Below are 25,751 nucleotides of genomic sequence, written 5' to 3' on the forward strand. Positions count from 1 at the left end.
GTCCTGAACACAAGACACCAAGACGAAAGGGCCCAAGATGACTGTCGCCACCATCTCTCCCTTACGGAAAGCTGGAGGCTTCGCTGGGCCTGGGGGAGCCAAGGGATTGCCCCTTCTGGCATTGCGTGGACAACCCGCGTGAGGGAGACCAGGGTAAACACTGTGCACTAATGATATCTATTTGACACATCTCAATGCAAGTGGAGATGGAAAAGTCCCTCAGCCAACAAGGGGTCACTCCTCCCGTGCCAACATGCACGTACTCATCAACTACATCATTAAACACAGCAGGTAACAGACCGCCATTCCTTCCTCTGGGAAATTATTACGGGCATTAAGGCTTGCACCCTGCATTGCATTTCAGCCCTCTCTCTGGCTCCGCCCTGGACGGTGCCACCATGCCCGGTGCCAAGCCCTCGTCTCTTCTTGCCCATCGCAACCTTTATTTAACCTTAGTGTTCACTGCAGTCCCTCAACCCTGGAGCATCCTGTTTACCGGCCTCCTCTTCTGCGTCACTTCGTGATGCTCTGCCACAAACTCCTCATTTTCCAGTTGCATTTAGTTCTTCATTTTTTTCCTAGTGGGAGGTCAGGACACAACAGCTGCTCCGGACCCAAGGAAACCCTCTCCCGAGGAGCTCCTCCCCGCTCCCAAGGATACGCCTGTTCCCTTCCATTAAGGAGAAACAGGCGTTTCACAGTCAGCCTATTAATTTCTCTTGAAAAGTGTTTCTTGTGACATTCATCCTCCTGTTAAGTGCAGAAGGTACTTTCCACAAGCAGAAAACATCTGTGGGCTCCAGCTACCTGTTAAAGCCCTATGAAAATATTCCACTTACCGAACCATTTAGTAATAGCTCTGCCTTAGCGCCCAAGTCATGTTAAACTACACTAAAAAAAAAAAAAAATCCCACAAACTGATGACAAACATACAGTTAAGCTACTTGTGCATTTAAATTATGAATTACTATTATTAATAATAATAATAATCATCATCATCATCATCCAACACTAAAAGCCCCACATGAACTGCAGACGCCTTCCTAGCCTGTAAATCCACTTTTAAAAGACAATATTCCAAAGCTTTGCTGGGTGTTAGTTAAAGGTCTATCCGTCAATGAACGCATCCTAAAAACGTCCGCCGGGACTCCCGCAGCTCTGAGGTGCCAGTGTTTAGGGAATGAACCCCAGGAGGAGCCGGAGCCCCCAGGAAAGCCCCTCGCCCCAGCATCAGTGACGGAGCTGCTGCAGGGCATGGCTGGAATTTAGCCGTCAGGGGCTACAAACAGGTCTGAACTATGTGCATTTAAAAAAAAAAAAAAAAAAGAAAAAAAAAAGAAAAAAAGAAGGTAATAACAAATGAAACAAAGAGTCTTAGACTGTATTGTGGTGGGCTCCAATAAAGTGATGCTTCAAATCTCTGAGTAATGACTGCTAGCATGAATATACCATTGTGCCGGAGGGAGAAAAATGCTTTTGATGTGCTACCAAATGGAGACTTTTGTAAACAAGTGGAGCACAACTTAAATGTGTTCATCATTGTCAAAGCTTTTGGGGTTTTTCACGCGCATAAAGGACATCCCAGCGCAGTTTGCAGGAAGCTGCTCATTTCAAATAAAAATATTATGAATAGACAGATAATAAACCACACAAAATGTATAGTTAAAAAAAAAAAAAAGGAGAAAAAAATCATTCCATTTTGTAACTACTTAATTCTCCGAGTGGCCAGGAAAGGCCGCAGATCAATAAAGTGTTTGTGAAAGACTGAAAGGAAACATAAACCCCAATTCTTCTGGCTGTTTGGCGTCTTTGTAAACTTTGAGCCGGGCAGGCCATCCACAAGACCATGGGAATGTAGAGCGAATTGGGTCCTTTGTTAGCGGGGGTGCCATGGCGTTCCATGTATCACAGCCCAGGAATGCAGCCTCCGCTTTGACTGCCGATAGAGAAAATGCATTCGGCCTCCAGCAGAGCTGCCAAAGCTGGCAAGAAAAGATAAGGAAAGTAATAATTGCCCTTGGAGAATATATTCAACTGGAGCTCTTCAGGAGCTGGGATGGATGCTGGCAAGGATGGCTAAATGCAACAAACTTGCATTAAAAAGGGGGGGGAAAAACCAAACCAAACCAAAGGTGGTGGAGGGGGGGGCTCTACTTCATCCCCAGTTTGGATTTTGGGGGTATCCTGCAAACTTTTACCTCCCAGCAGTGACTGGCTGGTGTCCCCAGCAGCAGCGGTGGCGAGCGGCGATCCGCCCCCCCCGGCCAGCAGCCACGCTGGACGTGGGTGAGGGTGGCCGGGGTTCAGGGTAACGCCAGCGCCTCCATGGGGGAGGCACGCCGCCCTAACACCAGAAACGCCGCTTCAGCGCCGCTCGTCTCCCCAAAAAGATTTTTTCATTACTGGGAGAGGGGAGCCGATTATAAATATCACTTCTTTTGCCCCGGCTCCTGTGCAAATAATCGCTATTTAGAAGCCATGTTGAGGTGGCTCCCGCCCCCCCACCCCCCAAAAAAAAAAAAAAAAAAAAAAAAAAAAGTCTGGCAGAGTGAAAAATGTACCCTGGCCATTTATTACAAACACACAGCATGACAAAGACTGTCTCTCCTCCCTGCGATGGGGAGATAGAAATGGTTTGGGGGGGGGTGGGGGACCGCCCCAACCCACACCATATAGCTCCATCCCTTAAAAGACCCTTTTCCTCCTGCATACATTTGTCCTTGCTACTGGCATTGAGACAATCCTTGGCGACAAAGCACCTCGCTCTCATGAAGGAAAGCAATTCTTTCGCATTGTGCCACCAATAATCAGAAACCCACATCTTCAGCCTCACTGTCTGACTTGAAGAACAAAAGGCAGTTTTCAGTCTTAACCCCAAGATCTGATTTAAAAGGGGAGGGAAGGAGGGGGAAGACCTTGACCATTCATTAACAACAGTCTTTTTTTTTTTTTTTTTTTTAAAGGGGGAAAAAATTCTTTGCACACAAAGTAGTACTCCAGATACGTATACAGAGCCTGAATTCAACATCTTTCAGCGGCGTAAACCTTTGTGGGGGAAAAAAAAAATAATAAAAAAATCATGAAAGGGCACTGGAGATTAACACTGTTCCTTCAGGAAAGCTCCAACCCCCCCCAATAGCTTGTTTGAAACAGAAGTACCCCCCCCCCCCCCCGTCTAACTGGCATACAACTGGGTCAGAAACAGAGGGCGAAATAATTTAAAGGTAGGTAAATGGCAGAAGAGAGTACGATTCGGTCGTTATTTCGTCCACCGCAACTTTAAAATGGTCCTTTGCAGAAGCGAGGATGTATAAATATGAAGCCTTTTTGCCTCTAAAAACCTACAAACTTTACATCCCAGCTTGGAAAAGCTTTACGCAAGACTTCATATAGACCCACTGGCACATGGGCATGCTTATTTTATAGGCACACGCGCCCAAATTCATATACGCTTGCAGCATTTATTGCTATATTAAATATCTTTAAATTACTTTACTAGGTTCAAAGATCTGTTTTTGCCACGTGGTAAATCATTATCATAACTTAGTATTTAAGCCCCTGATGCAAAATAGCATTGAGCACATGCAGGTCGGGGGGGTTGCTGTTGTTGTAGGATGGGGTTTTGAGGTTGGGTTTTGGGTTTGGTTTTTTTTTTTACATTTATTGAAACCTTTAATAGGTTTCAGGACATTTGTGATGCACGGCCTGCCCCAAACACCAGATCGATTTAATTTAATTTGCCTCAAGTGACAAATTGAGATGGAAAACAAAATCTGCAACATAACCGGCACCTGTTCAGTTATTAAACTGTCTAAAGAAAGCACAGCTTAAGTTTTCAGCCTCCGTACTGCACTGCAGGAATTAACCCAGAGTGCAAGAACCGAGCAAATACTGCCAATAAATGTAACGAAGCTTAATACCATACTTAAATAATGAGTGGGCAAGAAGCCCCTTGGGGAAGAAGCACTGGGAGAAGAAAGCTTTGCTTCCAACCTGGAATCGCATTTATTTATTTTGTCTCGTTTAATAATCTTAATTATCGTATGCGGTGCCTGCTCGCTCTCGTGCGACAGGGCTGGCTGGCTTCCCCTGAGGTTCATTTTTAGCTGCATACCACCTACAGCAATTAGCTGCTTGTGCTTTTGTCTGCTTTCTGGCATTATGCCCCCCCCTTTCATGGGATTCCTCTTTTCGGCTTGGACTAGATGTTTGCAAGTCTCCTGGCTTTGAGCTATTTCAGCAACAATTGTAGCTGAAATACTTAATATTCTCATGAGAAAGACGGCTGGGAGGAATGGCGGGGGGGTGGGGGGCGTCAGCCTCCCAGAGAATGACTTGGAAACCCAATTTAGTGTCACATTTAACTCCCTATATGGAATACCCAGGCCAAAAAAAAAAACAAAAAAACACCGCCTTCTGAAAATAATACCCCGCACACATCCAGTTGGCACGGGCAGCGGAGTGAAAAGCCAGTGTACAAACCACGGAAAAACAAAGTCTAAGATTTAAATCTAGCCTGAAATGCCAATTATCAGCAATTTCCCTTCTTTTATCTCACAGCTTAACGAAAGGGAAATCTCTTCTTTCTAATGATTTTTTTTTATTTTTTTTTTTCCTCCCCAGGAGCGGGACGGGAAGAGCACCGCAGCCTTGTCAGTAGTGGCAGATCCGTTCCATGTGCACTTCATCACACATTAACCGGAGTGAAACGACTGCTCCCAAAGGATGCTCGCTCACAGATAAATCAAGCTCCTGGAAAAGGAGCACAAATGAAAACATTTAACATTATCTATTGCCTGTGCCCCCAAAACGGGATGCGTTGTCAATTCTGTCGAGCCTTGACCCAAGGCAGAGTTTAACATTTCAGTCTAGATTTCGTGTATCGCATAACACCGTTTACAAACACGGAAGAGAAAGAACGAACAGGAGGAAGAGGATGGCAAAAGCATTCGCCCAGCGTCACGTAGGTCCTACCGACATTTCGAAAGGATGGTGGCCGAGCGCCAAATGAGCTGTTCAAAACCAGATTCAGACACATGCCCCATTCAATTTTTTTTAATGTAAAATACAGGCCTACAGCTTTTCCCAAAGCCCACTGCGACTGGCTGGGAGACTCCCAGACAACTGAGCAAGAAAACTGGCTTCAGGAAGGACATCTGTAGGGTGACAACAACCTATAAGGACTAGTATGGAAAAAACAGCTCGTCTGCACACTCGCTCCAGCAAGAAGAGATGCTCCAAGCCTACAGGCACATGGCAGCTCCATCCTCCTAAAGCTTACCGCAACAGAGGTCACTGCCACAACAAAAGTCCCATTTATTTACAAATTAACGTGAACTGCAAAAGAAGCGCTGCACACAGCGGTGTGGAACAAAAAATACCATCACAGATCACCTAAAAAACCTGCCATAGCTCAGCACAGTCACTCACAAAAGCCGTTTGGGTGTGGGACACGCTACCAGTGTATCCTCACATTCAGTTTTAACCCATATTGCCTTACCCATAAAGATATTCCACTCGGCGTCCAAGTCCCCTTGGTTGGCCAAGCAGCCTCTCATGACATTAAAGCAGTAGTTGTAGCAGGGCTTCACCGACACCAGCCCTCGGCAGTATGGGCAGTACATCATTTTCAGCAGCGCTCGCGTACCCTGCGGCGTGGGGTTCACCTGTGAAAGAGGAAAAAAAAAAGGGGAAAGGAGAAAAAAATTAGCCCTTGGTCATTAAAGCAAAAAAACCCCACGTGTTTACCCCGGGGCGGGTGGGAGCAGAGGAGATGCAATGGGGTCAGCCACCGCCTAGACGGTCCGGCCTCCCCGCTTTCAGGGTGCAGGGATGTGGGATGCAGATGAAGGGGTCTGGCTCCCCTCCTTGGGTGTACTGGCCGCTCCAGGAGGCGCAGCCAGCGCCCCCTCTGCACCACAGCACCCCTTGTCTATTGTGGGACCCCTCCCTGGGCTCCAGGGACAGGCACCCCCAGGGACACGCGGCACTTGAGCTCAGGGAAGGCAGCAAAAAGCAACCGAGCCAAAAGGCGTAATGCAAGGCTGCACTATCCAAGCCCCGCTGAAGATGATGCCGGGATTTCTTGGGAAAAAGCGGCTGAGATGGGATGCCTGCCGCTATCCCCACGCCAAACCCGCTGGGAGCATGCCCTCCTCCTCCGTGGCACTGCAGCTTGGCTCTTCCCAGACAATCACCCAGCAGGGCTCTCCGGCAGAGATACCGGCTCCTTTATCTCACATCCAGCTCCCGCAGCACAGCATTTCCATGACACATACCCAGGTTCGTTTATACTCAGCACTCATCACACTAACTAATGCCGGTTCCCCGCACCCGAAGGAGGTGGCAGCGACAGCCGTGTGGCGGAGGACAAGCCGGGAGGACCCTCGAAGCCAACGTGCAACCTCTGGGCGTGCAAGCGGAGCTATCTGCAGCAGGCACGTCACCCCCTGAGCCCTCAACAGGGCTATTTTCCAAAGTGACTCATGGTCATTCATGTTTGATTCACTCTCTGGCCCGGCTTCAAACCGTTCATTGAAACCATTTCCACCCAGCCGGTCTGAGGAGCATTAGCTCCAGCACCACGTACTAGCGCCGACCACGTGGTGGGTCCGTCTAAAGCGCTAAAACGGAGAAGCTCCCTCAAGAGCAAGTTTAAGTGTTAATTAGCCACACATGAAAATGGAAAATTAAGATGTGATCAGAGATACGCTGACAAAATAGAAGCGGTCTCTGGTGTTTTGAGCAATGCGCTTGAGACTTCGTGCCAGGCATTTATGGAGAGCGCTCTAAATAGGTTGTGATCCAAGAGCGTGCTGAAGGAGGAGACAGGCACGCAGCCCCAAGGAAGAGAGAAGTCATTCAATACATACGTCCGGAGATGTGGATGGTCCAGAGACCAACTTAATGGCAGAGAGGGTGACAGGACCGAATAGAGATGGACATACGCGAGGAAGACCTGGGACCACACGTACACTGAGGACCTTACTACCACAAAGCCCATCCCAAGGACGAGGGCTATGGAGAAACTGAACATGATCTTCTTCTGGTGCAAAAACTAGTTGGCAGCACACGAAACCAGGAGGGAACAGATTTTAACAAAATCAAAACAAAACAAAAAAAATCTCACTACATAATCAGGCTGGCTTTGCTAGTAAAATCAGCAGATTGTTAAACCCTCTTTTCTTATGAAAAGAGACGGCGGATAAAGACCCGTTGCGTTTCTGACAAACTCCAGCAAGACCACGGTTTGTCTTCAGTAGGCAAGAAAACCAGTCAGAAAGACAGAAGGAGAATTTTCTGCAGTTGGTGCAGCTCAGTGCGGGATTTTGGCTGGCCAGCCATGTTCGCTCAGACATCCCTTTACCCCGCTTTTGTCTGCGAGGAGCCTGTTTGGCTGAGCAAAAGGAGACTCGATACAGAAAGCTGTTTGCGGTGGTGGAGGAATCTGATTCAGGGGCTTCAGAGCATATATACACATACATCTATATATATTTGGGAGGCGCAGCGGGAGCAGGAGCCCCAGCAGAAAGCTCCCTATCGGGGCAGCCTGGCTTTAAAGCAGAGCTAGTTCAAACACTGGGAAGAGCTCAAGCAACAGAAACCAGCTAAATCAGATGATTTATAGTAGGAAAACTGAAAACAGACAAACGTAAAGGTATCATCTGCCGTCCAGATGGTGCAGTCCTTGCATAACAAACGAGTTGCGGGGGGGATAGAAGAGGGAACTAAACAACATCTCACACCCAGAGACAGCGCTCTGAAGGACGCCCCAGTTTAGTTTAGTCGTTTCTCTGATAAAAAACTCCTCCCCTGATACTTGGTGGTAGGTGCCGCCACCTCCGCACCTAGTCCTGAGGCTTATCAGCAGATCCTGGCCATCCCAACACTGCCTGGTCCTCAAAGAAGCACCCTACATCCTCCTCAGGAGGAAAATTAGGAAAAGGCTGATGGGACCCAGCCAGGTGCTAGAGCAGTCTGAGGCGGGACAAGGAGCAGGAGACTTCCCCAACCCTATCATGGAAAGATGCAGCCTTAGGAAAGGCTGCTGCAAAAAGAAAAAAAAAAAAAAAAAAAAAAAAAAATCACCCGCACAGCAGTGACCCGCGAGGCACCTTCCCATCTTAGGTTCCCGGCTGCGATCCTGCAGCATTCGCCCTGCTTTGATATTTCATAGGGGTGGTTGATCTTTATGAATCCCAGCAGATGCAGGGGAAACTGAAGCCGCTTTCCCACGTTCCATGGCGGACGACACGGGATGGTCACTCTGATGAGGCCCTTTGAACAAAGACCTGGGATGATTTTAAAAGCAAATGGGGTTTCGCTTCCTTCCCTACGTGGGTTTGCGGCTCTGAGCCCGACACAGAGCCGAGCAAATGGGGTGATGAAAAGACAAACCCCCACCCACAGCAACTGCCAAACCGAGCCCCAACAAGTGATGGACGGAGCCCGCAGGGAAGCTGTTAGTTCGCAATGTAGTCACAGGTGAAGAGGAAGGCAAAAGGGAAATTCATCAGTCCCGATCTGGTATTTTACGGTGACAGAAAAGCAACAGGAAGGCACGAGCAGAGATCAGCTCCGAGAGAGAGTTTCGGGGAAGATTATGAGCAATTACATCTTGATACAACAGTGCTAAATGCTTAACTGCTGCGGATCGCTGCAACGAGAACCTCAAGCCCTGGCAAGGGGCCCGTAGCCGGTCCAGACCAATTCTGGATCTGCCCGTGGGCTGTGCCATATGTCGCACTGGCAATTCTTCACAAGCTTTTAATGTTCGCTCCGCCACGCCAGGTGCAAGCTCTTAAAACACCATTGTATGTAACAGTAAACCCAAATATGCTTTGTTCTGGGGTTGTGTTTATCTTGGAAAGCAACTCAAGTTCATTCAAGCTCTACTCTAGAATGACCCTCTAAACCAAATAATCTCCTTTCTAATAAAGCAGCGTCGCAAAGAAAGCTCTATTTGCTGAAGAGGATTTACCCTAGCAGATTTGAGCCCAGGTAGTAGTGCGCTGCAGTGCACATACCCTGTAAAAACTTATAATAGAAGTAAATGCACTCCAACCCTTTCCTTTTATCTTGTGAAATTTATTTCCTTTCCGTGACGTTCCACGCCACTGCAGCAATCCATCACCCTGCGGTTTCATCATGTAAATTACAATTTGTCCGTGTCTGTACGCTTTGTCAAACCTGAAGATTAAAAGCTGCTAACAGATGCGTTTTGGCACCAATCTTCACATTCGTATCGAACTTGCTCCTTAAAAAACACAGATTTGCACACAATCCACAAAAACGAAGTGAAAAGCAAACAATTCTGGGCTTAATTCAAATGTGTCGTATCATATTTGTTGAGATACTCCCCCAACTTCATTTGACCAGTGAAGGTACAACCACGTTCTTGCAAAACGACATGCTCTTGGTAAAGTAAAATCTGGTTTTTTCGGTACCTTGTCATATCCAGCTCACCTAAGGGAAACAGCTTGCCCTACGTCTTTAGCCTTCTCCAACTTGTTGGGAATTGCATCTGGACGCATACGTCTGGTAGAAACTTCACCACGACAGCACACACCTACCAAGTGAAACGCCTCGTTAACAGCCCACCGCAAAGCCAGCAAAAGCTCAAGAAGGAACAATCTGTGCAAGCAGACAAAAGTTCAGAGAAGCAACTGGATTCTTCTTCCTCTCCTTCTCCAGGCAAGGAACAGCTGAGGATGGATGACAGAGCTCCAACCACAGACGGTCCTGCGGAGAGCTCCCACCGGCTGTCAGCCAGCCAGAGCTGCGTTTTATTCTCTCACTCTACCCTCAAGTTAACATTAAGAATGTTAATAACAACATTTTAAATCCTGTCAGCTTTAATAACTATTTATAATAACACTGATAACTCAGGCTTTCGCATTTTCCAAGCTTGCACAACAGCAGTGTTGCCATGCCAGCAGCACGGCCCCCAGAATACATAAAAATCCAACAATTTGAAAATAAATGCAGTGAAACTACTTTTGATTTATACTGTGTTTTCTTTGGAAAATAACTGAATTTGGGCAATACTGGATAAGGAAGACCGGAGGAGTAACTTCTCCAGTGACACAGAAAGCCAGTTTCATTACTTCAAAAATTAACTCCAAAGCTAACTGAAGGACTGTGGGATGCTCCAGGTGAGCTGCCCCAATTTGGACACCAAGCAAAGCGCCATCGAGTTTTGGGACCAACACAACCTTACTTGCATCATTTTTTCCTTCCCTCAGTGTTGTGCAAGAGCATCATCTTGGCACACGCCGGGCCAGACGCTCTGCTCACTGTGAAGCAGGAGATCACTCCGGGCGGCTCTTGGTTTGCTTCCCCACCCCAAATATTCCAATGAAAGTGTTGTGGAATTAACTACGCATTTAACCAATTCTGCTGGCCCGGTGCTAGCGCATGAATAATTTAGAAAGCATCTGGTTCAACCACAGATTTGGGCCCCTGAGGTCTTGCAGAAGGGAGCGCATTTAGGAGTGATACTTGGGAACTGCAGGGTCCTGTGTCCCATCGGTTCTCCCCACCCATGGCAATGTCTGCCGCAGCGTTATCTTGTGTGAGGAAGAGTTCAAGACGACATTTAAGCTTGATTCCCGACTCGTAGCTTGCTTTCCACCCCTAGCTGGATGCGACACTGCCAGAGAGCAATGGCAGAGCTCCTGAGAATCACACCCCCAGTCACTCAACCCGCTCGGCCTTAACATCAGTGTGTCAAAAGCGGAGCACCATGTGCTTGTCTCCCCGTGCAGAGCAGAGGGCACCTCAGGGTGCCAAGCAGACACCTTTTCCACCGACCACTTACGGAGCAACACCAGGGTCAGCATCTCCCGCTCTCGGCGCCCTCAGGACCAACGTGCCCTTCCAACAAAGCTTGTTACCCAAAGCACCTGCCTCTCCCCGACTCAGAGACACAGTAGATAATTAGGAGCGTTCTGTTTGCTTTAATACGTAAAACAGCAAGAACATTTATCTTGGCAGCTACACCCAAAAAACTTCCTTAACTTATCCCTCACATTGTTTTCAAAATCAGCAGCAGAACCACAGTGTGGAGAGAGGCAAAAAAAGAAAAAGAAAGAAAAAAAACCAAAGCAACTCAGTGGACTGAAACTCTCCTGCATGATGCCATCAGCTCCAAACCCGCAGCCGCGTCCACGCGCGCTCGCAGCACGTTAAATCCGCGACGATTGCCGCTCGAGCATGCTTTGAAGGCTACGCCTAATGCAGACCCTCAGATGGCTGGAGCGGAGGCAGATGCAGCCACATTCTTGGCAGGTCTTCTCAGGGTCATCTTTGATGTGGAGAAGTGCTTGGTATTGTTTTCTGCATTGATGTTCGCCCTTGGCACGTGGAAAGCACCGTCCTTGTGCACGGCAGCCCCTCAGTCTGGCCCCATGGCTTGTAACTCACTGCCAGGGCAGCAGTGATTCTTTGGAGGTCCTTCTGCAGCGCGAAAAGGGCTCCTCGGCTCTTTGGGCTGGTTCTCAGTAGCCCATGAAGCAGCAGCATCTGTCCCCCGTCTCCTCTCAATGCATGCAAGGAACACGTTTCATTTCTGGTGCTTCTCTGGGAGAGTTTGCTCTTGCCTGAAGGCTGCCCAGCTCCGTTGGATATAGGAATCATGGAATGGTTTGGGTTGGAAGGGACATTAAGGACCATCTAGTTCCACCCCCCTGCCCTGGGCAGGGACACCTCCCACCAGACCAGGTTGCTCCAAGCCCCGTCCAACCTGGCCTTGAACCCCTCCAGGGATGGGGCAGCCACAGCTTCTCTGGGCAACCTGGGCCAGGGGCTCACCACCCTCACAGCGAAGAATTTCTTCCTCATATCCCATCTAAATCTCCCCTCTTCCAGTTGAAAACCATTCCCCCTCATCCCATGGCTCCCCTCCCTGATCCAGAGTCCATCCCCAGCTTTCCTGGAGCCCCTTTAGGGACTGGAAGGGGCTCTAAGGAACGCAAACTTCTTCCTGAAGAAAAATTAAGGTCCCATTCCCCTTAATCAAACCAAGGGCAAAGACTGAACCTTTGCTCTCTCGAATGGCAATTACAACATTTAGTGAAATGGGAGCTCAGTGGCCTGATATTTTTGACAATACAGGCCTTAATTCTTTTTCGTTCATTGCTTTATTATTTTCATCACTGCTTCTCCTAAGCTAATGCCTGGCCCACATTCAGCATCCACCCCAAAAAAGGCAGGAGCCACGCTCCAGGGGATGCAGCTGGAGGGAAGGGAGCTCATGCAGGCCAACGGAACGTTGGTTTAGGTAGGTCCAGAGCTTTAACTTGTGCTCCATGAATGCCTCGTTAGGGATGAGGCAACACAGAGCAAAAGGGGTTAAAAAGCCACCGGGCTCTCGCTCCAGGTTTGGGACAGCCGTGGGAAGGCAATCACCTGTCCCCTCTGCAATTCCCCTCCATCTGTTTGAAGAAAGTTCCCTCCTTGGCTGCTATCTTCACACTTGATTAGGGAAGAAACGCCGACACCACGCTCCTCCTGGCACCGCAAACATCTCCAGCACCTTCCTCTCCACTGCTTGTGTCTCTTGAGGACCGGCAGATGAGAAGGTAGGCATATTCCTCATATGAAGCTGTGCATTGTTTCACACGGCTCCCACCTGTACTTCCGAATTAAACACCACTTCTTGCATACAACTCTGAAGCTGCTGCCTTTCCCAGGGTTCCCAAGGACAGGCTGGAAGCCCCTTTCCAGCAGCCCAGCTGCTTTGTTGGCAACTGCACCACGTGTGGCTTTCAGCATGCAAATCCTTGTTGGGGAGGTGATTTGGGAGCTTCCAGAGCTCCCAGCAGTTCCTCAAACAATCGGACACACAGGCAAGAGGGAAAAGGGGTAAAAGAACCCCAAAACAAAAGTTCATCGCATAAGTCTCCTGGGGGGGCTGCAGAAAACCCTCACCACTGCCAGAACTGCAGGAGGTCCCATCCGCACACACCCACCTGCAGCTCTGGGGAGAGACGGCAACACGAATGTGGGGATTTGGTGTCGTGTGGCTGCACGCTTTGTCTTTCACGCCCCTCCGCTGATGACCTCCAGCCAGACCTCCTCTCCCAGTCCTTGGGTCAAGCAGGCTCCCTACGACTCTACAAACTGCTGTCAGGGGGCTCACTCCTCAACTTCACCACCACCACCTTCTCCCCCCACAATGGGCACCTCCATCCCATACCTGGAGTTGACCTGCACCCAACACTTTGCCCTCAAAGGTGTCACGGCCCTTAACTGGGCTGAGAGTTTAATCGCATGTAACTCATTAAGGGAACAACTCTGCAGCTTGAGAACTGCCCAGTTGGAGGTTCTCATCCTTTTTCGGTCACTTTAGGCTCTGGGTTGTATTTGCTCCATTTTACCACCCCTGGCTGGGGCAGGAAATGTCACTGCTGGCTGCAATTTAACTCGGCTGATTTTAGTGCTTGATGAGCGATTAGGGGATAGGCAGGTTTCCGTCTCCCGAAGGCAAGGGCAGGGAGGTCAGAGAAAGCGCCCGGCGTCTGCCAGTGGCAGAGGGAAGCGCTCGAGGCCCCCAGCCCCTCGCTGCCCACCTCAGACACAGGACATGTCTCCAGAGGGCAGAAACGGCGCCCTGGGTTTTCTTCTCGGATCTGCTGTTCAGGACCAACCCGGAGAATTCTGTACTTTTTTGGGTCCAAAGGAGGGAATTTGAGGGATGAAGACCAGAGCATCAAAATTGTGTTTTTTAGACACAGCTGGAAAAAAGTCAGTGCTTTCTCTGCTTTGTGTGCTTGGGCTGCAGCACACGGCTTCCGATCCATCCCATTGCCGAATTAAAGTAATTTCCTAGCATTCTGGCTCAGAAATCAAGCATCCTTGCAGCTCTTCAGTATTCTCTCTTCTTTCTCCCCTTTACTCCCAAACTCAGGCAAGAACAATACCTTTCTAAACGCATCTCCCGAGTGAAGACGTAAAAATATACAGGGTCATTAAAAAGCCACCAAGGTTGTTCTACTGTAAAGTGCTCTTTGCTCTCCTGATAGCACCCCGGGAAGGCAAAAAGCAGCTGGGTCTTGCACTAGTTTTTATTTCTCCTCCTGAGGATTTTCAATTCAATGTTTTTAACTCGCTTGTTACAAAACGCGTTAAAAGTAAAACTAATTTGCATTACTTTGGACATTTTCTTCATAAAGAAGAATAGAAGATTTATCCCTCAAGTTAATCCCTGGTATAAGCAGTCATCCCGCTACAACTCCCGAGTAAAAATAATAAGGAACCAAAGTCAATAGAGTCATTATATAGAGCTCAGCAAAGCCGGGCTAATCTATATGTAATGTACCAACCGCACAAACACAACCGCAAAGCAGCAGGCATAAAACCATCAGCTTCTAAACTCGTGTATAGAATTTCGCGTTGTGTCTTGCAGAAACGTGACGTTAGATTTCTACTGCATGAGATTAAAACACTATAGAAAAGGCTATTATTCCTTCCGCTGCTGCCACTGAAGCTGCAGTACGCAAGCAGCAGGGACGTTTGCTGCCATTTCGAGAAGTGAAGCTGTTGCAGGATTTCCAGCGCAACTGGTGAAACTGAAGTGGAAAGTGCGGTGACTGTGATCGTCCACGGCGTGTGAGCTATTTTTGCAGCTGAGTGGGTCTCTCTGGGTAACCTTCCACACTTGAGCAATTAATTCTAGAGCTGAAGGCAACTCTACACTCGAGAATCTTCAAAAGGGAAAGAGAAATCACGACACCACCTCAGGTTCACGACTCTGATTCGTAACAGATGCGGGGACCGTAGCCCTCGTGGTCCCATGTCAAGTCTGGAGACGTTTTGATGAATTCTGAGCAGATGGAGCATAAACACGATCCCTCACCCATGCACATTTACTGCCTATCGAGTGATTGCACATTCCTGATAACTGTACTGGGTCTTAGCGGACGGACCTCCCACCCGAATACTTCACCCACACCCTCCAACGGTGAAAACCCTTTTTCCTTTTCTTTCTGACCACAACATCTACCACAACGCTAACGCAGCCAGAAACAAGAGTCACCAAATTTGAAACCCCAACCAAGAGGTCGGCAGGCTTGGCCAGCGACCCGACATGGAGTGACAACGCTTGGCTTCACCCAGCACCGACCCTCCCTCCTCCATCTCCTTCCCACCACAGGACGGCGTCCCCGGGGCTGGAGGATGTTCTGCTCTCCTAAGAGGTACCCCACGTGTCACCCAGGGAGCTCCACAACACCCATCCTCAACCAGCGGTGCCCAGACATGTCCCTTGCCAGAGTTATCACTATTAAACGGGGACTCAGAGTGCCCACGGACGCAAACCTGCCACCGCTGACTTACACCACGTTCCTGGAGCCTGCATATATTAGTATGGCAGCTCTTCCCTTGCTAATATTCTCTGCCCTATCGCACACAGGCAGGCTTACCACAGGATGGTTTTTTTTCGTTTCTCTTCAAGAAAAATTAACGTGGAAGCAGTTTTTCTTTCTTTCCAGAGAGACAGTATTTTAATATTATCCCTGTAAGTCAACGCAATTTGAGTGATTATCTCACTTAACGATGCTGCTTGTGCTGCCTCCAAAATTGCATTCAGCTCCTAAGAGCACCTGAACAGCTATTCTTTTCTGCTTTACTACAACTTTTTTTCCTCCCCCCCAACTCTTTCCTGGCACTTACGGTAATTCAAACTACTGCCTGCCCTTTTATTACTCTGTAACCAGGTAGGGAGAAAGTAAACCTCTCTCTGCCCCATCAAATGATTATACTAACTCTTCTACAGCCCACAGGAAACGAGCCGAGTTTGTTAAAAGGAAATCACTAATATTTGTTATCTTACACCATCACTTTAAGGGATTATCGAATACACCCGTTCCTTATACCATAAAACTCAGGCTTTAAAATTAAAGACAAGTTTCACATCAAAAGAAAAAAAAAAGTCACCCCAGTTAAACCACTCCAAAGCAGTTTATAAGAAGAGGGAGGTAAATACTTGAGTGACCAACACATGACACGTGTTTGACCCCCGCAAAAAGTGACTTTACTATAAAAGTCTGAGGGCTAACTCCTGCTGTGTGTGTGGCACCAAGTACAACCGGCTCCTTCCCTGCGCATATGGCTCTGGGTTGCTGTTATCATAGAAGTACTGTTTGCTCAACAGCCTCTCCCCGCGCCTGGGAGTAAGGAACAAATCATCAGCTGCTCCATAATAGATGCCCACAACATCCATGACTCACTGTAATTGGAAGGCAGTATCAAGAAGATACAGCCATTACACAAGCAAACATGGTTAATTCCACTGCAGAAGGTGTCTAATTTCCTGCCTGTTGCTGTTCCCTAGACAGGTGGGACAGCATCAGTCCGGGGAACATCCAAGCTGCAGCACTGGATGGTGGTGTCCCCACAACGTGACTCTACCATGCAACGGCACAGCCTACATAGTTGGAGTTTGGTCCCACCTGCACCCAACTGCCACCAACGCCTTTAGGTACCTAGTGAGGACAACAGGGAAAGACGCTACCCATCACGAGTCCATGGGACATAGGAATAATCACAAGATGGAGCTCACCGCAGACACTTTGCTCACGACGTCCCTCGCGACAGCAAGGCCCTGCGCAAAGGTGCGGGCGGCCACAAACGCTCGCGTCACTTGTAGCTTGAGCTTCCGCGGCACATCCCCGAAGGGCTTCAGCTGCTCGGTGTACTTGCTGACGCACTCAAGGTACTCATCTGTGAAGTGGTACTGGGGGTTGACCAGCCGGAACATGCGCTCCAGCAAGCGCGCCCAGAACTCATTGAGCATCTCCTCCAGGTTGACGTTGCCACCCACGTAGTACCGCTTCAGCTCCACGAAGAGGTCCTTGAACAGCTCCGAGTTCTGCATGTACAAACGGCCGTACGTCCGCACAAACATGTCATTCAGCGACTTCTCCGCGTTTTCGAGAAGTTCTTTGAAGAACTCTAGAAAAAAGGTAGAGAAGACACGGTAAACATGGCCATTGGGTTGCGTGTTCGCACACTGCTATAACCACTACCATTGCTTAACTGGGAAATTCAGCATAATGAGACCATCACCCAAATGAAATGGAAAGTTAAGACTCCCTAAAAATTTTCAAACTATTGATATATCTCCAAATTCTTGATCACTCTTCATAAACCAACCCCCCTCAACCTCTTTCCAGATTCAAAGACTTGCACGAGTGAAATCTCTTTTGATGCACACCTGAATACTGTGACAAAAGTCAGCAAAATGAAAAAGAAAAAAAAGCCAATTTCTTGTGTTACCATTCAACCATCTTAAAAGAAGTAATTTCAAAGCACAAAACTATCAGAAAGAAAAAAAATTGTTTGTTTTTTTTTTTGCTAAACAGATGTTTTGCACAAATAGGTTCTTTCAGTTCTTGTCAATTCATTTTCTGAAATGATGATAAACAAGCCTCAAAAATTAAGAAGTTTTAATACGTTTTAAAAGCGAACCCAAAAATCTACCTGCAGGTTCTTTCTCCCATCTTGCAAGGTGGTCAGCTCTCAGGACAGGGCCTGTCTCTAATCACCTAATCGGTCCTGATTGCAAACGGGGCTTCAGATGTTCGTGGCAGTACCAAAAAACCCCACAATTAAGCCAAAATTTGCTGAAAATCCAAGGGCTAAACACTTGGCACAAGAAGGACAAAGAGATTTTTCAGATGACAAAGGACCCTTGGGTTTCATGGCTTTTGAAAAGCAGATCCCTGCTGGGGTTCACCCTCCCAGCATACCAGGCAGCCCGGTGCCAGGGAAGGGCCGCTGCCGAAGTGCTGTCACCGCATCTTGGCAGTGCCACGTATGTCTCCGACGCTAATGAAGAGCTGACCTGACAACGCCTGGCACGTCAGATGCATCTGCCAGGTCGGTTTAAAGAACATCCCCGGCCAAGACAGTGCCACCCAAGCCTTGGCACGTCTGTCCAAGCAAAGACACCCTGCTGCACCGCCTTTGCCTTGGAGATTTGGTGTAGATGAGCTAAAATAAAATAAACAACATGGGAGGGGTCCTTTAAGTCAGCTGCATTTGGGCCACTCGGAACATAACTCCGTGCTACGTTACCTTGGGAAGGAGGTAAGGAGAGCAAGGGTAGGTGCCACCAGGACAAGCCACCATGGGGACGCTGGCACCCTGGGGCGCGGGGGCAGCCTCTCCACCACCGCACATCGCATGGGCCAGGAACCGTATTATTTTATGCATGCCACCAGCAATTGTGGATTCTGACCTCTGCCTTTCTGTGACTCATATCCAATAAATATTTTTTAATAAAACATGCCTCTGTGTTTTTTTTTAATCCTTAAAGGAGTAACGTTTAGAGCCAGAAGTTGTTAGAAGGGGGGAGGGGGTGAGAATATTTTGGCCCGGTGTGAATTTAAACCTTGTTAAAACGTATTACAAGTATGCTGAAGTTCAGATTTTCGTCTTCAAAGTGCTCCAGTACAAACAAAGCCTAACACAGAAAACATTTTCTGGAAAAACTGAAACATTCCTCGAGTTCCTGACGAACAAAGTCATGGGGCTCGGGGCCTGACATGGCTGTATATAATGCAGCCTCTTAGGAGCACATGAGAAATGATCCAGGGAAGAAGAGATTGATTTCAAACACCCGACACGTCCTCTGTCCAATATCAGCACGAACCTCCACTTTTGTTCCCATGACTGGCATTTCCTCTCCAGGAAGATTTTTTTTCTGTTGAGTTTATACTATAGAGATTAGCTTGGTGTATATTAATTTCTAATTCACTTCATCATTTTGAAGGGTCACTTCCTTCCTTTGCTCAGACCTTTTAGCATCACCAAATAAGTTGTGCACTTAAATACTTTTGTGCCAGGCACAAGAGCTGGCAGACGCATCAGCAAACTCTTCAAAAAGAATTCGATTTTGAAATGATATTGATGGGAAATCTACTAAACACTTCCAACCACCAGTCTAAAGGAACCCGAAGCAATGCTTTAAGCCAGGAAAGTTATCTCAAGTAATACATCCATACTAGCGTAACCAATTCATTCTCCTGCCCAGACTCATTTTATTGGTTACACTCCAAAGTGGAAGTTGAATAAACCGTATCCAGGCTTTAGAGCACTTCATCTCTTAGCATTTTTTTCATGTGGGCTAGAACCAGGTATGTTCATTAATTATCCTGGGGAAAGAAAAAGGCAACCTAATTAGCAGCAAATACCTGTGCACCTGCAGTCTTCCAGCCAGCAGCTTTTCCTTGCCCAAAAGGAAGGTAAATAAAGGAAACAAGAACTTCCCACCAAAACCACTTCCAAAACCCCAGCACAACACTGCTGCAGGAGGCACCACACAGGTGCAAAGCCATTGTCCCTGCTCAAGCACCAGCCGGTGTCTTCTCAGCCAGCATACACCCCTTCTCAAGTGCCCCTTTCCAAACAAGAAGGGAGGCCAGAGCCAGCACCTCCCCTCCTGCCCCACGTCCCACACAGCCTCCCCACCAGCACTCCCCTGCATCCCTGAACCGCGCCGATGGGATGTCCCGGTGACCGGTGCCGGTGGCTTGGCCCATGGGTGGCCTCGCTGGCACCTGGAAGCTCCTGGAGGTGGGGGTGAGGTGGGGAGGAGGGACACTGAGGGGGGCCAACAAGCAGTGATGGAGCCAGCAGGGGGACCTGCACGGCAACATCTTCCTCTATGCGATGCCCGGCACTCCTAACTCGGTCAGCAGCAGGCATGAAGTGAGATACAGAGCTCGGTTTTACTCCAGGTGTCGGCATACCGCACACCTGCATCCTCAGTTTCTGTCTCCCCATTGAGAAACCAGCCCGGGCACAGGAAGGAACGTTAAGCTTTATCTGCACAAACCACAGGCATAGACGTCTGCAACGAAGAGAAGAAAGCCCAAAAGTCCTTTTTATGACTTAAATGCTAATCTGACTAGTAACTCCCTACATCTAATTAGATATTAATTCTCCCCTTCACAGAAACAAGCTGATTAGCAAACACCAACGTAACCCAGCATTAACCTTGCCACCAACAAGAAGAAAAATGGCAGGTTCCTCTCTTACGTCTTGACTGTTTGCTGGGTAAAATAAATGACCACCTTTCATTTGTATTCGAAGTTGACTTGTTCTCAAACAAAGCAAACACACAAAGGCCTCGGCTGCTTATTTTACAGCACTGTAAAAAGCACGTTTTACAGCTGTGGTGCAAGCAATCTGTACTCATTAAATTATCACTCTGACAGCCTTCCCGTGAAAAGCTGTCAAACGCAAACATTTTTCACAGCCGACAAATCATACTTCGCCAGTGCTCTCCGAGACGCCGCTATCCGGAGGGATGGCAGGCTCTCTTTTCCCTCCCGGTTATCTTGTTTAAACTCCCAGGACAAGGGCTGGCCCCTCTGTCGACAAACAGGCACAAGCAACACACACAGCGCCAGGAAGGGCTTCACAAACTGACCCGTGGGAGCTGCACGTGGCTTGTGAAGGTCTCCCTGGTTCTCCCAGCTGAGAGCAGAAGAACGTGGAGAGATGTCTGGGCTACACGGAAAGGACGGACAAGGCACTGGGCTAACTTGGCTCAACCGGCTCTGGTCCAAGAAATGGGAGCAAGTCCACACTTTACTGCTTCAACCCATCTCGGCTACATCCTGCTGATGCAAAGCCATCTTCTCACTTGGGGTGATGCGCAGGAGGGACACGAGCAGGGGTGAAGGTACCAGCGCTGCCATCCATAGAGCGCAGCCCAGCAGGACCAGAGCCACAAAACCTTTCCCAACCCTAAGAAGAAAGTTTAAAATTCGCCCGGATTGCCAAATAAATTCTGTGGATGCTCCCAACTTTGATGCTCAAAGGAAGATGACATTTCCAATGCAATTAACTTAGAGATAGAAAATGCAGTAATCTGCAGCCAGGCAACCTACAGCTCTGGGCTCTGTTTATTCTTTTAACACGTTTGAATTTCAGTGAAGAATTTCAATGCCCAACATTCAGGGAAAGCCTAGAGACGTCTTGAAACAGTTAAAAAAGACTGGATGTGACATATCTGGTATTTCTGCAATAAGAATCCTGGAAACAACAACAAAACCAAAGAAAACTCCGCTTTTGAACAAACCCTTCCATAAAACAGCACAGTGGGAAACATAACCATAGTTACCTGGCAATATCCTTTTTTTTCAGGTAATGAGATGTATTACCTGTTTGTAGCTTGAGGGCAGACCGGCCCTGCCAGGAACCCAGCACAGGAGGGCACCGCACCTCCCTGAGGAGCTTCCACATGACATCAGTTCCCACCGCCAGAGTAATCCACAACTTTTCCTTTCTCTCAATTGCGGATGCACGAGGTACTTGAAGAAACACAAACCACCCCACCCACCGCGAGGCGCAGGGCAAATCTCACCTCCAGGCCATATATCCCCTTCCTTGGATTTTTGTGCCCCGGATTATTTTTGATCTTGGATTCCTAAGTCTCACCTGAAAATATCCTTTCCTCAAGTAAAAAGAGATGCAACATTTTCCTATTCCTCGTGCAAACATTTTCAGACATATTACGAGTAGGGTTTTCATATGAGGGGGCTTTGGATGAGGAGAGCCTGCTGCTGTGGGGCACGGTGCTACCTATATCAAAGGCAGCTCCTAGAAATTAGATAAACACGTCAAAGGGGCACATTGCTCTTCACCCACAGGCAGGTTTGGCATTTCCCTAAAATGCTGGTGACAAAAGAAGCGGCAGAACTGCCTGGCCTGAGATGCCTCCTACCACTGCTGGCACCAGTGTCCTCTGCCCCTCCAGCCACGGCCTAGGAAGGGAGACGTCAGCGCTGAACCCATAGCCGACCACCGTTGAGTGCTCAGTTTTGCCTTTAATTTCCTGATCTTCAGGAACGAAACGCATTTATTTCAGAGAACAATGAAGTACAGCTCAACGGCACCCCACTTGCTCCTCTTCCAGCATCTGCAAAGACTCAAACCATGAGCAACCCAGGGCTCAGCACCAAGAATCCACAGCTTTTTTTAGAGCAGAGAAAACCTTAACTGTGGTGCAAAAAAAGGCAGAGGGTCTTATCCAAGAGCTCCGCAAGGCTGTTGAGCCAATGTGCTCTCCAGATGCCCATCCGTTGGCCATGTCCAGGTGTGCTGGTGTCCTTCCAAAAGCAGAGCAGGGCTACCATGCGCCCTTCTGCTCCCAAAGGCCACCAGACATGCTACATTTTCCCATGCACCAGGTTTGCTTCGTTCAGAGCTGCGTTTTCAACTGGCCTTATTCTCCTTGAGGTTTCCAAATTAACAATGCAAACAGACACCAGGTAGACACGTAATTACTCAACACACCTTAAAAAATAAATAAAACCAGGCTCAAGCTTGCAGAGGAAACATGCTGAATTTTTATGGGCACAATTAATTAGTTTCAGATAATTTGCCACCCAGCTTTTCGGGTATACTCTTAATATGTTGTCCAGATTATGATTAATTAAGGACCGTCTGTCTTACCGAAACCTTTAATTTGCTTGTCTGTGTAGACAATTATGCTTTCTAGTGTGTCAGGAGAAGACTGCCACAAAGAGATTAATTACATTTTCTCAGAAAATGGTTTACTCATAAAACGCCCGCAACAGCGAGATGGATTCCCAGACGGACGCTCTTGCCCGAGCCGTGGCCCCGAAGGCTCCGGTGCCGGCACCGTCCCAGCGCCTTTGCCGAGGTGCATCTGTGGATGCAAACTCCACCCTGCAGCTGCTCCTACCATGCGAAGCAAAATTCAATCCAGACAGATAAAAGGAATTTGGAGGAAAAAAAAATAAAAATAAGAAGAGACGAATGTCTCACAGCTCTTTTCACCTCGAAGGCGCAGCCATCCATAGCCATGCCACCTACTCCAAAGGAAAGAGACTTTTTTTTTTTTTTAAATGTGCCTCATTATTTTTAATATACCTTCACTTCCTTTATTGCATATACCGTATTTGTAATTTCCACCAGGGAAAAACAAACCATAGCTTAACAACCTTTTTCCAGAAGTGTTGAGAAACCGATGAATACATAGTGTTAACACGTTTATGGAATATGAACTCAGGAAGGGCAGGGCAAATTCACAAGCTGTTCCTCTGTCCTGTTTGCAAACATGTGTTAGCACTTACTGACATGGGAAGAACTCTTCTGCAGAGTTTGAAGAAGTACAGGCTTAAATCATGCCAGTGTCACAGCAACAGCCCTGACATGTGAACCTTGGAGAGCTGAGAGGGACAACATCATCTCCCCAAACTTTGCTTTATTTGTGAAAGGTTTCAAGCCAGTGACAGCAATTGGGCTCCAGCCTCAGAGGAGACAAAACAACCACCAAACCCCAGGATTTCTGTAACTTCTTGTTTCTTGAGGGCCTGAGAACATAATCTTCATCTGCCCCCCAGGGCTGGTAGGAGCCCAGAAGAGCAGGGAAGGACACACCACCATCACACTGAGACCGAGCTCCTTAAAGGAATAAGAAGCAACAAAGGAAGCGGGGGGGAAAAAACAGTATGGAGATCACCGTCTGCAATTCAATTCATCACATCGCATCCCGCTGCACGTAACATGAATTAGGAAAGCAGCGACAGCCGAAATGCCCTTGGACCCTCTTGGTCCATCCTGCTCCGCCACATCCCACACAGCAGGACGAGCCCAGCCTTTGCAGCCTCCTCCTTCCATTTCCAGGGCCCATCACTGCTCACACGTCCCATACTGGGTCAGCTATAGTGGGTCTCTCCCGCTGCTCCCACGCTGCTTCCTCCCCAGGCAGCAGATCCCTCATCCCCAGCTCTTCCATCCTCCTCCTCCTCGTGGCCACGACTCAATGGCAGTCTTCCCCAACACACCTCCCTCGCTGCTGCTTCTTCTCTTCCCTCCGGTTGCGCGTGCTTCCCTCCACTCTCCTCCCATGGCTAACGTTCACCGCCCCCGCTCCTCAAGCTCATCTATTATTTCTCAGCTGCTTTAGCCTGCTGACCCAGGTCCATCCGGTACCAGCACACCAACTGCCCACCCCAAACAGCAAACATCACCCACAAAATCTGAAAGCCAGTTCCTTCAGGTTGCCTGCTGCATACCCTCCCATTCCGAGGAGCTTTCTGGGACGCTCGCGAAGGTATTTCACACATACGTATTTTTCCAAGCCTCCCTTCCTACGACTGCTGTTGCAGAGCTTGAGGAGGACCCATGATGCTGAAGGACAGGGATGGCTTTCTTGTTCCCGTTACCTCAGTTCCCCTCATCTCATTACGTTTGCCTCGAGATCTATTCCTGCTAGGGCCGCCTCTCTTCTTTGTCCATCCAGCATGCCAACGGCTGGACGCTAAGACCTGACAGTACATTTAACGCTAACAGAATAACTCCAGCTCTGCACCGGTGGAATATCACACCCCTAAGCCCACCACAAGACCCCAAAATGCCATCAGCTCCACCAGCATCCACAGCAGCAGCTCCCAGGACTCCACGAGCAACCCAAGGCCGCACATAGGAAGGAGGAAGAGAGAGTTAATTTTAAACAGACAAACAATAGCTCATTGACTGGCTGACAGCAATTAGTAACCAGAGAGCACCGGGCACATTTCCTGTAGCCAAGTATAAAGTGTGCTGCCCGTATCTGTGCTTTTAGGAAAAAAAAAAATAATAAAAAAAATCAAAAGCGTAAGAGCAGTTTACCTGTAATCTTGACAGCAGAACTGCTTGGACCCAAGACACCAGAGGACTCTTTGATCCCTTCGAGCCTGTAGAGAAGGCGGCTTTCCCCATTGCTGAAGTCTTTGCACAGTTACAAAAGCTCATCTTCTTCCCCCATCTCCCCCAACACACACGTGGGGCAGGAGCCTCCCCCACTTTGAGATCTCCTTCTGAGACAACTTGACCCCAGGATCTTTCTGAGCCTCCCAAAACAGAGGTCTGGTCCCGCTACCGTCAGACGAGCGTCACCCTTGCCAACAAACAAGCCTAAAAATCACAGTGGCTTTTGTACCTCCTTAAAAATCTCCAGATGGAGAGGAGCCAGTTAAAAGAAAACAAAGAATAAACAAGCTTCCATGGCACAGACAGCAGACAATTTGTTTCAGTACTGCTGCAGCGAGGGGGAAAGCGCAAACAAAAGCCCACAAGTGGGCTTTTCTAAAGGAAGTGTGTTGGTGGTTGCTCCCTCCCGCTTCTCCTCAATCACTCCATCCCTACCCTGGGGAAGCACAGGTCCGAAAGCAAGGCCTGGCTCTCAGCAGAAGGCAACTGCTGCTTCTGCAAAACGCGAGGGACCTTCTCACCGTTTTCTGCCCTGGTTGGTTCGAGGTTTGGTGCTGTCCCTTTCTGGAGAGGGAAGAATGAGCCTGTGCCTTCATCTCGACACGAGTGGGAGCAGATAGGCAAAACCACTGTATTGTTTCCATGTTAACGATGCCGTCATCATCAGCGCGCTCACCAGAAGATGGGTTGTAATGGTAGAGCTCTCTCCACCACACAGATCTATTCAGAAGCACAAACAGCTCCAGCACAGCAACCAGCAAAGGGCCCCCACCACTCTCAGCCCTCCTGCTGTGCCACAACACCCGCAGTGACCAACATCCCAGCAGCCAGGGCTAACCCTGTGGTCCTGGGGGCTACAGGCACGGGGGACCCTGGCACAGGAGCAGGATGAGGCCCTGGGTCTCTGCTCTTGCAGGTAGTTTCCGATAAAAGAGTTAAGAGGAGATGAAGGTCCCCAAAGGGCAGTTATTTCGGTAAGGCGGAGCGCCCCGATGGCCTGCCAAATTCTAACTATAGGA

The 25,751-nt window shown here is 48.5% G+C and overlaps 1 protein-coding gene across 1 annotated transcript in view; it reads right to left on the bottom strand.

Moving 5' to 3' along the window:
• Window positions 1-25,751, bottom strand: part of GPC4 (glypican 4) — a 71,119-nt gene that overhangs the window by 7,112 nt on the left and 38,256 nt on the right. Inside the window, exons 3-4 of the mRNA XM_074599817.1 lie at window positions 16,562-16,953; window positions 5,501-5,666 (exon numbers count right to left, since the gene is read on the bottom strand). Of these exons, the coding sequence (XP_074455918.1) occupies window positions 5,501-5,666; window positions 16,562-16,953 (558 nt within the window). The remainder of the gene's footprint in view (window positions 1-5,500; window positions 5,667-16,561; window positions 16,954-25,751) is intronic.

Source organism: Larus michahellis, chromosome 9, assembly GCF_964199755.1.
Source record: "Larus michahellis chromosome 9, bLarMic1.1, whole genome shotgun sequence".
Taxonomy (NCBI): domain Eukaryota; kingdom Metazoa; phylum Chordata; class Aves; order Charadriiformes; family Laridae; genus Larus; species Larus michahellis.